General features: G+C 24.6%; 1 protein-coding gene across 6 annotated transcripts in view; it reads left to right on the forward strand.

The window, feature by feature from the left end:
* LOC112690326 overlaps positions 1-12,906 on the forward strand; it is a 149,860-nt gene that overhangs the window by 60,225 nt on the left and 76,729 nt on the right. For all 6 annotated transcript variants that reach the window (XM_025564309.1, XM_025564310.1, XM_025564311.1 and 3 more), the window contains one exon: positions 7,046-7,212. In XM_025564309.1, the coding sequence (XP_025420094.1) occupies positions 7,046-7,212 (167 nt within the window). The remainder of the gene's footprint in view (positions 1-7,045; positions 7,213-12,906) is intronic.

Raw genomic sequence — 12,906 nt, forward strand, 5'->3', positions numbered from 1 at the left:
ATTATTATTATTATTATTATTATTATTATTATTATTATTATTATTATACGCACGTTTAGTTATTAAATATTATAAATTTAAATTCGTTAGTGTCTTTAGAACATCAACAATTTATTCGTAATGTTCATTTTATGAATGCTTTAATTTGTATTCATCGAAAATTCAAAAGTTTCGTTTACTCCCATTAACAAAATAAAATGGAATATATTTAAAATTTACCTACAGATAAATAATATATATATACAAATAGCGAGTGTACAGTGTCGTGTCAGATCTGTTAACGACGTTTTGGTAACGAGAATGATTAATTGTTTTTATATTATTTATTTGTACGTATTTTCAGGAAATACGAGTAGGTCCCAGGCGATAAAGACAAATTATTTTTTTTTTTAAAGTGCTTAAATGTTATTAATCACGGTCATGTGACCATTAAATTCCGTAATGTCGTGTCGCTGACATTTCGGTTTCGAAAGTTAAGTAAAACTGGACATTTCGCATGATGTACGCATGGGTGTACGTACATCGAAAGTCTGGGACAGGGTAAGTTAAACTGAGGACCTTCAACCCGTCTACTCACTCGAGCATAGTAAAAGTTTTATATGCTGTCTTTACTACCACTGCTGCAGCACTCATCCATCAAAATCAGTGACATTTAGAATTTTAAAAACTTTACACAACTACAAAAATTAAAAGTTGCATAGTTCTGCGAAAGAGAGAACTCATCGAAATTAATTGATCATGTGATCATGCTCGTGTTAATTTTTAAAATAATTATCTTGGTATTCATTGTTGATTAACCGGTGAGATTAGGAATGTTAAATGTAATCGAATTTTAAAATGCTATATAATAACTATTTTACAATGTGAATATTGTAGTTCAACGATAAAAAATATTCATGTAAAATATTTTGTCCTATGTTTTTAAAAACAAAATGATTGCTATCTTGGTTCGTTAAATTTAACTATCGAAGTTGTGCCTCGCTAATCTATGAGAATATCCAATTTAGAGACTAAGTGAAAATTATACTTTTTAGTCCAGCTACCAGGGTGAATAACTAAGATTTGTTTTCTTTCGTATTACTGTAGTTACCATTTTTAATTTCAAAATATTTAATTTTCACATATCCCGCATCATTTGTAATAAAATTATGTGACCTAAATACCTACTTGTTACGGTGCTAAAAGCTAATTTTGAAATAATTTTGTGTACTTACCTGATAACTTTTTCTTTTTTTTTTTCATAAGCATTTTCACTTACAATGTGTTAGGTTTTTACCTTAATATGAAATTCGCCATGCATTATAATTCCATTTGAAAATCAAAAAAGTATTGTTCTTTTTTTTAAAAAAAACATTTTGCATTATAATTATGACTATAAGACTTATAATAATATTATTTTCTAAAAATATGCACTTATCAAATATAGAGAGTTTAACAATGGAAAATTGGCTATATATGATTCTAAAAACCTCGCATTTTTATATAATGTTAAATGTAAGATAAAGGTAAATGTATATTTTATAAATATTTTATGACTTATGCAATCAACATTAAATATAATATACATACAATGCCGTACATTGATTGCGAAAACTTTTTTATAACCAATAATGGAAATTAATTTTTAAACTTGGAACTTATGTTACTTTGTACTATATTTATAAACAATATAGTTTAAGTACACTTATTTTTGATATTCCGTGTTTTGTTTTATGTTGCACTATACTAGTTTCTACAAACGTTTTTATTCACTTCAAAACAGGTATTTATATTATAAATTATGTATAATATTTATTTTGAATTCAACAAAATGTACCTTATTTTCATTTTTGTTCCATAAATATTTTATCCGTGTAATTTAATGAATAAAACAAATGAAACTATTGATTACATAATTTATAAATATACATGATTATACTTAAATTATACTTAAAATCATAAACATACAGTCTTACAATTTCATTTTAATTTTTGTCAACTTAAATTAACAAAATTCCACATACACTATTTTCATAGGTATTTGTATAATTCTAGTTTGTATTAAATTGTATAATTTAAAGATGGATTGGTATTTATTACATATATAATAATCCTGTACACTTGATTGTTGGTTATGAATTTCGATTAAAAGAACTAAAAACAATTGGGAAATTCTACTTGAGTTAAACCTTTTGATAATGATTTGTTAGATATCTCTAGAATGATCGCATTCAATTATACTAGCTTGACAAGATCTATTCATATTTGTAGACAAATCGACATTTTGAGATACATTTGTACTGGGAATTGAAATTGGTTTCAATACTAATAAATCATATAAAACTAATAAATTAAAAATAATCATTTTATTGAAAAATAAAGTGGTGTTAAAACCTATTATTCTTCCTTGTGTTATACCATTATTATTACGTACAATAATGAAAGAAATCACAAGGAAATTGCAATTATTAATAATATCATTAGTAATATAGACATATTAAAATTAAAAAGAGTTTTGTTAAAATTGCAATAAAATTATTGTACTGTTTATATAAAGTAGGACTTCAAAAACAAAAACAAAATTGTTTTATAAGAATTCCTATAGTGCTAAAACTTAATTCAGTTATGGACTTATTGTCATCGATTTTCATTCAATTATTATATTAAGTATAAAAAGTTTTCAGTGAACATTTCTGAATCCAAAAATTCGATGCAAACCATACTTTCCGTAATGCAATTGTAGCGTATTGTATTTTCACGTTGTAAAGTTTTCATAGATTCATATGCATGCTTTGCTCTAGGCTTGTAAATATACGATTTTTTGCATATAAGTCCACCAAATGAATAATAAATAAATTATATTATAATACACGGGTTGGGCAAAAACGACCTCAGGCTAAAAAAAAAACGTAAATAAAGTATATATGCAAAATGGATGAGTATTCTATCGTGTGATAAAGTAATAAAAAAAAAATAAATATTTTATTCCTTTATCCAGTGAATTCGTTAAGTCAGATTCAGAAATCTCAGTACAACGCACGATTAATGACGTTCATGTAATTTTCGAATATATTTATTTTTATTTATATACTATCACAATCCCAGGTAGCTTCTTTAAAGCATTTAAAACTTAAATGGTGTTGAAATTTATTACAATAGTTAAAAAAAGCAGATAAAAATATTTATGATTCTTATCAATTCGAAAATGTCATCAATCACTTCTTTCTCAAATTAAATTACTTATGTTTTTGTTCTCTCATCCTATATACTTATTACGTATATGATACGATATAGGTAGATTCTATATTTTCGACAAAAATAAAAAAATGAATTCCAATTGTATATTATATAAAATATTCAATACCCTAGTATTTCACCGATCTTCATTTTAATTCGTTTTTTTCAATAACATGATAAATCATTGTTTTCAAATTTATATAGACAAATAACATAACTAACAAAATGGAAAAAAAAATTGCTTCCGAAGCCCATATACTTGACAACCATCTTACCAGACGGATTTTTTCAATCGAAATCAATTTGTATTTATAAAAATATCTAACTAATTTTGTAAACTACTGTACATTGCTTATATAACATAGCTAGGTACATTTAGTTTTAGAGCTGAATATAATCATATTGTGTGATCGATAAGAAATTTATTTTTTTTTTATTATTTTGAGGATAGAAATATTTAATATATAGTTCAAGTGATACTGTATCAAAATACATTTATATAAACTTTAATTTAAGTATATATGAAAATCTACTCTTTCAATATATATGAATAGACTTTTATTATTTTCTTCTATATTTATTGTTATTACCAGATTACTGCTAGATATTTATTAGTTTTCATGTAAATTGTATCGTCATCAAATATAGATGGATTTTATATATTTTCAACAACTTATATATGTAACTATATGAATTATATATTTTACAAAGTATAGTGCATACGAAATATAAGAACTTATGAATGAATTACGCTTCAATGATCGTCTAAATAAAATTTTTGAATTATCATAAGCTTTAATTAATAATTTATCTTATACATTTAAATATTTACTAATCATATAACACCTTAGTAGAACATTTATAGCTGTTTAATAAAAGTATGGAACGATGCTTGGAGTTTAAAAAACCGTAACATAAACAATGATTAGAGAAAAATAATAAGAAACAAAACAAAATAATGTATTATTACTTCATTTGGAGTTTTTAGTTTAAATCAGTATAATATAAATCGCTATTAAACTAGACTTTAAAGCATATCTCGATAAACTTATACCCAGTAACAAACTGTTGCAACTAATATATTATATTGTCTAGGCCTCCTCAGACAGTATTTTTTAATTTGGTATAACTTTGTATATTAATATGTTACATTTTTATATTATTTAATTATCTTGCATTACGGTTTTAGTAAATATTTCGTAATTATATTACAAAAGTTTATAGTTATTTATACCTCACATAATATGCTTTTAGCTTGTTGTCATGTAAAAGAAACATTAACTTAAATAGAATACGAGTAGCACTGAGGTGGATATAGTGGTGAAAGGGGGAGGTGGTTAAGAAAGTCAGTTGACCCACTCTAAATATTTGTTGACAAAATTAGCCTTTCGAAGACTTCTTATATTTTATAAGTGTGCTGAATATAGGTTGAAGTTAATACTAGACTAAGAAAAATCCCTCAGTTGCCACCCACCAAATTATGCCACTAGTTTCATTGTATAATACAGTGAAAGTACAGTAAAACATTTGCATGATGTACCATATGTAAGATGAATCCTCCATAAATAAAATGTTAATATTTTCAATGATCAATGTGAATAAACTTAAAAACACATATTATATAATCATATTGTGTTTTGTTGTTAAAGGTATACGTTTATAATCCAGTTTCAACCCTAATAAGTGCCCTATTGAAATAGCCTGTACCATAGTTATCGAACTGTTGATCTATCCCTGGAATAGTAATATTAATTTAATTATAAACCATAGATAATCTGAAGTGTACTTATAAAATAAAATGTGGACATTTTTACATTAAGTACCTATTAATTGTATTCTGCTTGCTTACCTTCCCATAAAACATATTCTACCGTTATAAATATGTACAATTTTACTGCGACTGAGGATTAAAATCCGTCGTTGAAACTTGCACGGTACGTAAGAATCGAGTGCTCATTATAAGGCTACACTTGAGACGTGCCTAAGAGATGAGTTTCGTACATGTCTGCATAGGCGTATTGTAGTGATTTCGTATATTTTAACGTTCTTAAGGGATCCATCTGATCCGATTGGTAGTTAAAAATATAACTGCAATGCGATAAAGAAAATGAAGAACGAATTTTCCCCGCTACGTCGACATCGCACTATGTTTATAAATGTTGAATTCAGGCTCCCCGGGGAGCAGAAACGAGCGTGTTAACCATTATTTGTTCAAAATGTCTCTATTGGTCGGTCATTTATATGATTGCAATCAATTGTCATTTGACATGCACTCACATATATTACACTCATAATAATAACAATAATAATATAAATGAAACATTTCCAATAATTTAAAAATGCGTATCGATTTGTTGAGGAGTTTCATTAATATAAATTCGACAAATAAAATAATTCTAAAATTTATTGTTCATTGTATATACATTCGATTAACAAAAAACGTGGTTATTTTATTTTTTATTTCCTTAATATCTTAGAATTTTAACCCTATTTAGTAATTAAACTACATTCCTGAAATACTTTGAAAGTCCAATCACTAGTTATTACGTACAAGTTCAAAGGTATAATTTCCAAAACTTCGAAAAATGTGTTAAAATTACGAGGGCACAGTTCAGCCGACAAATGACTATCATTTCATACACATTCTAAAACTTTGTTCCGATATCACTGAAATAAACCATTTACTATGCATATATTTTATCGTAATTAGATTTTTTTTCATAAAACATATCCTATTTGTCACTTTTATGAAATTAATATAATAATTTTTTATTTATTGTAAGACATGGTTTAATAAAATAGATAATCAATTGTACCCGTACTAAATGAATATAACTCATTTAATTAAATGGAAAAACACGAATTCTTAATTTTATGAACATCACGAATATATATAAAATTTGAGGGCATGTTTATACTAATTTTATAACTAATTTTAAATAAATTGATAAATACATCACATTACATGTATATCATAATTATTATATTAATTTTAAGTGATTTTTCTTAATTAGATATATTATCTCAATTTCTATACTATTTTTTTAAAATTGAAATATTTTATTTGAGTTTAGATTTTGTACATTTTATGTTACAAAATATTGAAAATATTCATATTATAATAAGTAAAACAACTTTTAAATGTTTTCTTAAATATAATTTCTGATGATTTTGTTAATATTGTGTATTAAAAAGGTGAATTGTGGTAAAAAAATTTATATTTATGTATAAAATTATTCGTAACATAAATACATTTTAAAATAATTTGACATGAAAAAATGAAAATTCACTTTTCTCTTTATTCCCCAAAGCGGTTATTCAATTAAATCGCATCAATATTTTTAAGTAAAAATAGCACCAGGTTTGCCAAATTAGTTTCAATTATTCTATCATCCTTTATAATCTATATTACAATGAAGATGATAATATACCAAGTCCAAATTTGTTTAAATATGATACTGTAGCTAAACAATGAGATTAAGTAAAACAATTGTATGTTGTAACAATTATATCGTGAGGGTGTTTATGTAATAATATATTATAAAGTATAAAAGTTGTGTTTATGTGTTATGTTTGACATGAGTACACTAACCATAATAACGTATACATACACACACACACACACACACACACACACTTAGAAAGTTTTGATATGCAAAAGGACGATAGGGGCTCAGGCGAGTGTAGAAATGACGATTTTATTGTTTTCTTTCGTGGTTTAATGTGGTGTTGGGCAAACCGACGCCACTTATTTCCCATATATTCACGTATCGACTATTATTCGCAAAATATGATCTTTAATTTCATTTTTTTTATTTTTATTTTACAGTTTAACGTCGGACAAATGATGGTCGACAGTACGGGAATGAGAACGGACAATATAAAGCCTGGAACGCCCATTACGTCTGAAACATCTAGCTCAAAAAATACCAATGATAGTTCCACCGCTAATGTCAAACACAGTTCAACAGCTGTCGAAAAGATTGTACCATCCAGGTAATATTACATTTGATTTTATTTATTTCACTACTGATTTTGAACGTCAAACTATAGCAATTTATCATTATATCGATCAAAAATAAAATTAACTAGAATCTGGTAAATATTATGAATTAAGTCGCTAATGGTTCTTTAAATCCTAAAATACCAAATAAAAAAATAATTATTTTGTGCATACATTTATACTTATATAAATATTTATATTTGACATTTTTATAAAATTCGATGTTTAAGTATATAATATTTTATTTCAATATCTGTCTTCGTTAATTCACTTATTTACATTTCCTTAATTTCATGGTTATTTAAATTATTTTGCTTTAAGTTAAAATGTTTATAGAGTTAAATCAACACGATTTATTGTATAAAATTGACAATAACATTTAAAGGTGTTTTTTACTAACTATTAAAAATATATAATCAATAAAAAATTGGTACAACGACAGTAGAAAAAATAGTTTTAGAAAAATAGCAAAAGTTCAGGAGAAATAAGCTATCTACCGATAATACTTTGTGGTCACAATATTTAATTGTATACAATAGTTCCAATGTGAATTTTATGAAGGACTAAATCAAAGAAAAATCACTGTTATTTTTCACTTATATATGACATCATATTTTACATAATATTTGAGAATTTTAGTTCTTAAAGAGATAAGGTGGGAGTAATAGTATCTTAATAATTTTAATGAACCCAGCTCTAAAACTATAAGCAGAAGTAGAAGGCATGAATTGAATACCTAAATACTCCAAGCACAACATGTTAGGAGTATAAAAAATATCACAAACGATAAAGCTTCCTCAGATGATTTATGGAAAAAATATTTAGTCTTAAAAAATGAATCCTAATTTTCAAAGTTCATCAAAACATTTTAGAAGTTCTTGAAAACTAAATTCGTTTTTTTATTTTTACTACACACTTTTTTGAAAACCAAATATCCTATTAATTTAATAAAATTACAATCGTTTACATCGTAGAATACAATATATTATATTTTATTAAGTTTACTTTATTTACAATTATTCTTTTTTAATTGTATTTAAATAAAAATAAAAATAAAACAAATAAAATATGAGTAAACATAATATATTATTTTAAACTTTGTAATAATTGACTCTAATTGAGTATGAAACATTTAAAGTTAAATTTTAAAATATCATATATTAATGTATAATATATATATTTCAACTACATTTAATAGATAATAAATTACAAATCGTCAAAAATAATTTATGACAAACTTAATTTGGTATTTTATGATTATTAGTTAATTACTAACTACACGAGAATCGTTGATTATTAGTATAATGACAGTTGGACTTTATTTTGTTTGTTGGTGATTTTTAATACTCATTTTAATACTCTTAATTAATTAATCTAACTAGCTTTCTTTCATCAGCAAATATATACATATTTTAACTTATTTTAATGAAAATATACATTTTATTATTAACTAGCGATCTATACTATTTTAACACTATTAAAAAATATTAACTTCTGTCAATGTTTAATTTTTGTATAGATGTAAACTTCTGATATAACCAATATCACTTGAGTTGTTTTATTTTAAAAATTTATATTTGAAAGTTGTATATACTTTTCACTATGTTTAAGCAAGAAGTTTGAATTTAAATTTATAATTGTCAATATAAAGTATATAAACCGTAAAGTATAATCCTGTTTATTTTTTTCATTTTTGTATGGTTAATTTATTTCAAATGACCCAAACACACTATTTATGTTAAATAATTAAAACCTTTGTATGTTATACACCTTTATAATCTCTCAGTTACAAAAAATATCGATATTAATTATAATCGTTTTGGTTATCTTTATACATATTATGCAAAATAATCTTTTTAATTCCCAGTAGAAATATTTTCCATGAATTTAATTTTAAATAAGGAAAATTAAGAATATCTTATAAAAATAGTCAATTTATAATCTGTTTTTGATTTATAATTTTTAGTTTTTTTTTTTTTTTTTTTTTATATACAAATGCATTTTTCATCTGTTAGAATACATTTGAAACCAAAGTTACTTATTTTATAAGAGATACTTTATGAAAACCACCATTATATTGTCAGTATTGATATTAGTGTAATAGATACCCAATGACTATAGTGCTTCTATTTTAAGCTTTAAAACTGACCTTGAGATTTTAATAATAATACATAGTATATATCAAAACATTGTAAATTGTATATAATATATGCTCATTTTTATTCTACGTAATTTTCAATGATTATGAATAATTATGAGATGTTTAATAGTATTATATATATATGTATTTGCATGTACAATGATTTATATTATGTGGCGGAAAATGATTATTTTTCTATTTTTACATACGTTAGTATGGGTTAAATGTCCAAAATAAAGTATGTTAAGAAGTGCAGTCTCATACTAAGTTATTTTTATAGACGCTATTCACTTTTTAACGGTTTTTATGGTTTAATTTAATGCTTGTATATAATGTTTAACTGTCGAAATTTATAGCACGAAATGAATTATGTCACTTGAACTTGTTTAAACTTATTTCTGTTTGCTTAAAACAAATAAATAAAGTTAAAAGAATACATGGAATTCATGCAAATTCGTTTATTGTAAGTGTTCCTGTTGCGGATCATGTGTTTTCTATACTTCAATCTAATTAATTTTACTAATGGTACAGCCTTTTTTAATTATATATTACTTAAATTATTTTAATTTTTTAACTATGAAAAATAATGATTAGAATTTGAAGCTTATTAACTATCATAAATTAATAATTAATAATTTATTAGATATTTTTATTTTAATTACATTTTATATTCAATATACTTTATTCTTTCGTAACGATTTTTGAATACAGTTTTAAGTATTACTCTATACAATTTTTAAAAACAATAGCAAACAAAGTTTCAAAGTAGTTCTATGTTAAGTATGGCTCAGGTTGCAGGTTGTCGTAAAAGTTCCCAAGGCATCAATAAAAACATATATATATATATATATATAAAGTTCCGAATATAACACTTGAAAGATGAGTCTCAAAAGTTCTTCTCAGAAGTGATTTGATAGATAAAAAAAAAAATATTAAAAACTTGGAAATCTTTTTTAAAATGTATTCCCTAGATTTACCAAGTTAATTTAATTAGTTACATATTATTGTATGTATGATATACATTTTTACAACAGATATGTTGATATATTTTTGTTGTGATATTTAATTTAATTTGTATTAATATTAAATAAATTATTGATTTCATTAATGGTCAAAACATTCGTCGCATGTTTTTACTTTAATTGCCCAAAAAAATATGTTCATAATATATTTATTCATTTTTTTTTCTCGTGTCAGGCATCATATATTTAAAATTAAAATAAACGTGTAATTTATAAAACAAAACTAAATAATTAATAACAAATAAGTAAAATACAAATAATAGTAACACACTAAAATGATGGTAACAAGTATTGCATGTCTTCATTGCATAATAATTATATTTTTTCTTTTGTCCAGTATATGGCTGTATTTATCGCCTTCTTGTTGCTTATCATAAGATCCTCTTGTGTACATGGGCTTGGCCCTCGTGGGCAAACAAGTAGGTGTAACGTTTTCTGCTCTTGTCCACATATGCAATTTATGTCTTGATCTCCATATCCCCATTTTCTCATATTTTCTTTTGTCCGTCCTACACCAACATGCAGTCTGTTCAGTGTCTTCCATACTAGCCATTCTAGGTTGTTACTGGGAGGTAGTCTTTCTGATGGTTCCATCCATCTTTTACTGTTGATGTCCGTTATCAGTTTTTTCCACTCACATATCCTCTTTAGTAAGGGTGTTTCCGTTAGCTCTTCAGTACTAAGCTTTAACCTTCTAACCTTTAGGAAAGACTTTCTTGATTTCAGACGGGAAGTGGGGTCATTTTGGCCGTACATAGGGTGCCTTATGTCTCTTTATTGTTTACCGCGTTCAATTCTAGAGGATATCAGACGTTGAACTGGTGGTGGGGGGGATACCTGCTAGTAAGTTAGTAGTATAACTAGTGACCATAGTATAACTAATGGTAATTAATAACTAGATAAACAGATTTTATTATTTTTGTTGTTATTATATAATTCTTTTTCGATAAATTTCAAGGGACTCAAGTTTACTTGAAGTTGGTTAAAAAAAAAAACACCCAAAAATAAATAATTAAATTACACATATTTTGGGATTTATATGTTAAAGTATTGAATTCCTTTATTTTATGAAATAACTAGGTAGTTCATAAATTACTTACGAATGTTATTTACAAGGCTGGGCAAGTTAATAATTTTTTTTTAACTCAGTTAAGTTAAGTTAATATGCACCAATAATAAAAAGTTAAAAGTTAATTTGATTATAGGTTAACTCAGTTAATTTAAAAGTTAATACACATTTTTTTAAACTTTTTATTAAGTTAAAAAAAAAGTTAATTTTTTTTACGCATACTTTATATTTTTACAAACCCTGAAACCCAAAACTAATTTTTGGACCATGACTAGAACAAATGTTTATATTTTATACAGTATATTATTGTACTTCATTGAAGTTTTCATTTTTAAAAAAAAAGAACAGTAGTTACCTTTATATAATAACTAATAAGTAATAAATACGTAAAAATAATGAATTATTATTATTTAATCAAGCCTTGCAAACAGATACTATTTGTGTGTGTACGTTTGAAATGGAGTATTACTGTGTTTATTAAATAATCACTAAATATTTTATTAAATAGATAGGTACTAGGTTTTACATACCTACTTAGTAAAATACTAAAATATAATATATATATTTTAAACAAAAAGATAATAAATAAGTTGAAATAGTTGGATAATATTTTATTATTTTAGCATACACATTTTAGTGATATAGATATAGTTAAACTATAAATTTAAACTTAAATAGGTAGCATTAATCTTAATATTAAAATTAATTTTCTTTATTTTGTTAAATCAAATTAAATTTTTACTTTTGCATAACATATATTTATATGTTGATAGTTGAAAAAACAATTCATTCGAAATAATAATAAATATATACTAAAATATATAATAATAATTAAAACTGTTATTTAACTTCATTGAACTTTAAGAGGAGGGTCATTTCAAAATGTTTACCTGCTATCGATGCTCTTCTTTTCTCGAACAACTGTCTCCCAGCACTGAACAAGCGTTCTACATGATCAGATGATGGACTGCAGTATTAAACTCTAAATATGGCTTTTTGAGAATTTGTGGTTAGGTTATATTAACATTAACATTTTTTATATTATTATTTGTAAAATAATCATTTATGATAGTTTTAATAACATTATCATTATTTGGTATTACAGTTTCATTAAAACTAAAAAAATCATCCTCAGCATTGTCATCAGAAAAAGTATCAATATTTTGAAATGCTGAATCTGTTAGATTACTTTCTTGTGAATTTTCAACACTTTGTTCACTAACATATCCATATAATGCTTCTTTAATATCATTTCTCTTATCTGGATCTGTCCAGTGAAGTTTAAATTTGGATATTAAACAAGGTGCCAATTGACATGATTGAGATTCAGTATATCTTTGAAATCTATAAAATATAATAGCAATTTACAAAATAATAATACACTAAAAGTAAATTTTTTTCGCATAATTAGATGACATATTTGAATATTTAAATATTTTGAAGTCATGGATGGATA

Source organism: Sipha flava, unplaced genomic scaffold (genome assembly GCF_003268045.1).
Source record: "Sipha flava isolate LNK unplaced genomic scaffold, YSA_version1 49_pilon_pilon, whole genome shotgun sequence".
Classification (NCBI taxonomy): Eukaryota; Metazoa; Arthropoda; class Insecta; order Hemiptera; family Aphididae; genus Sipha; species Sipha flava.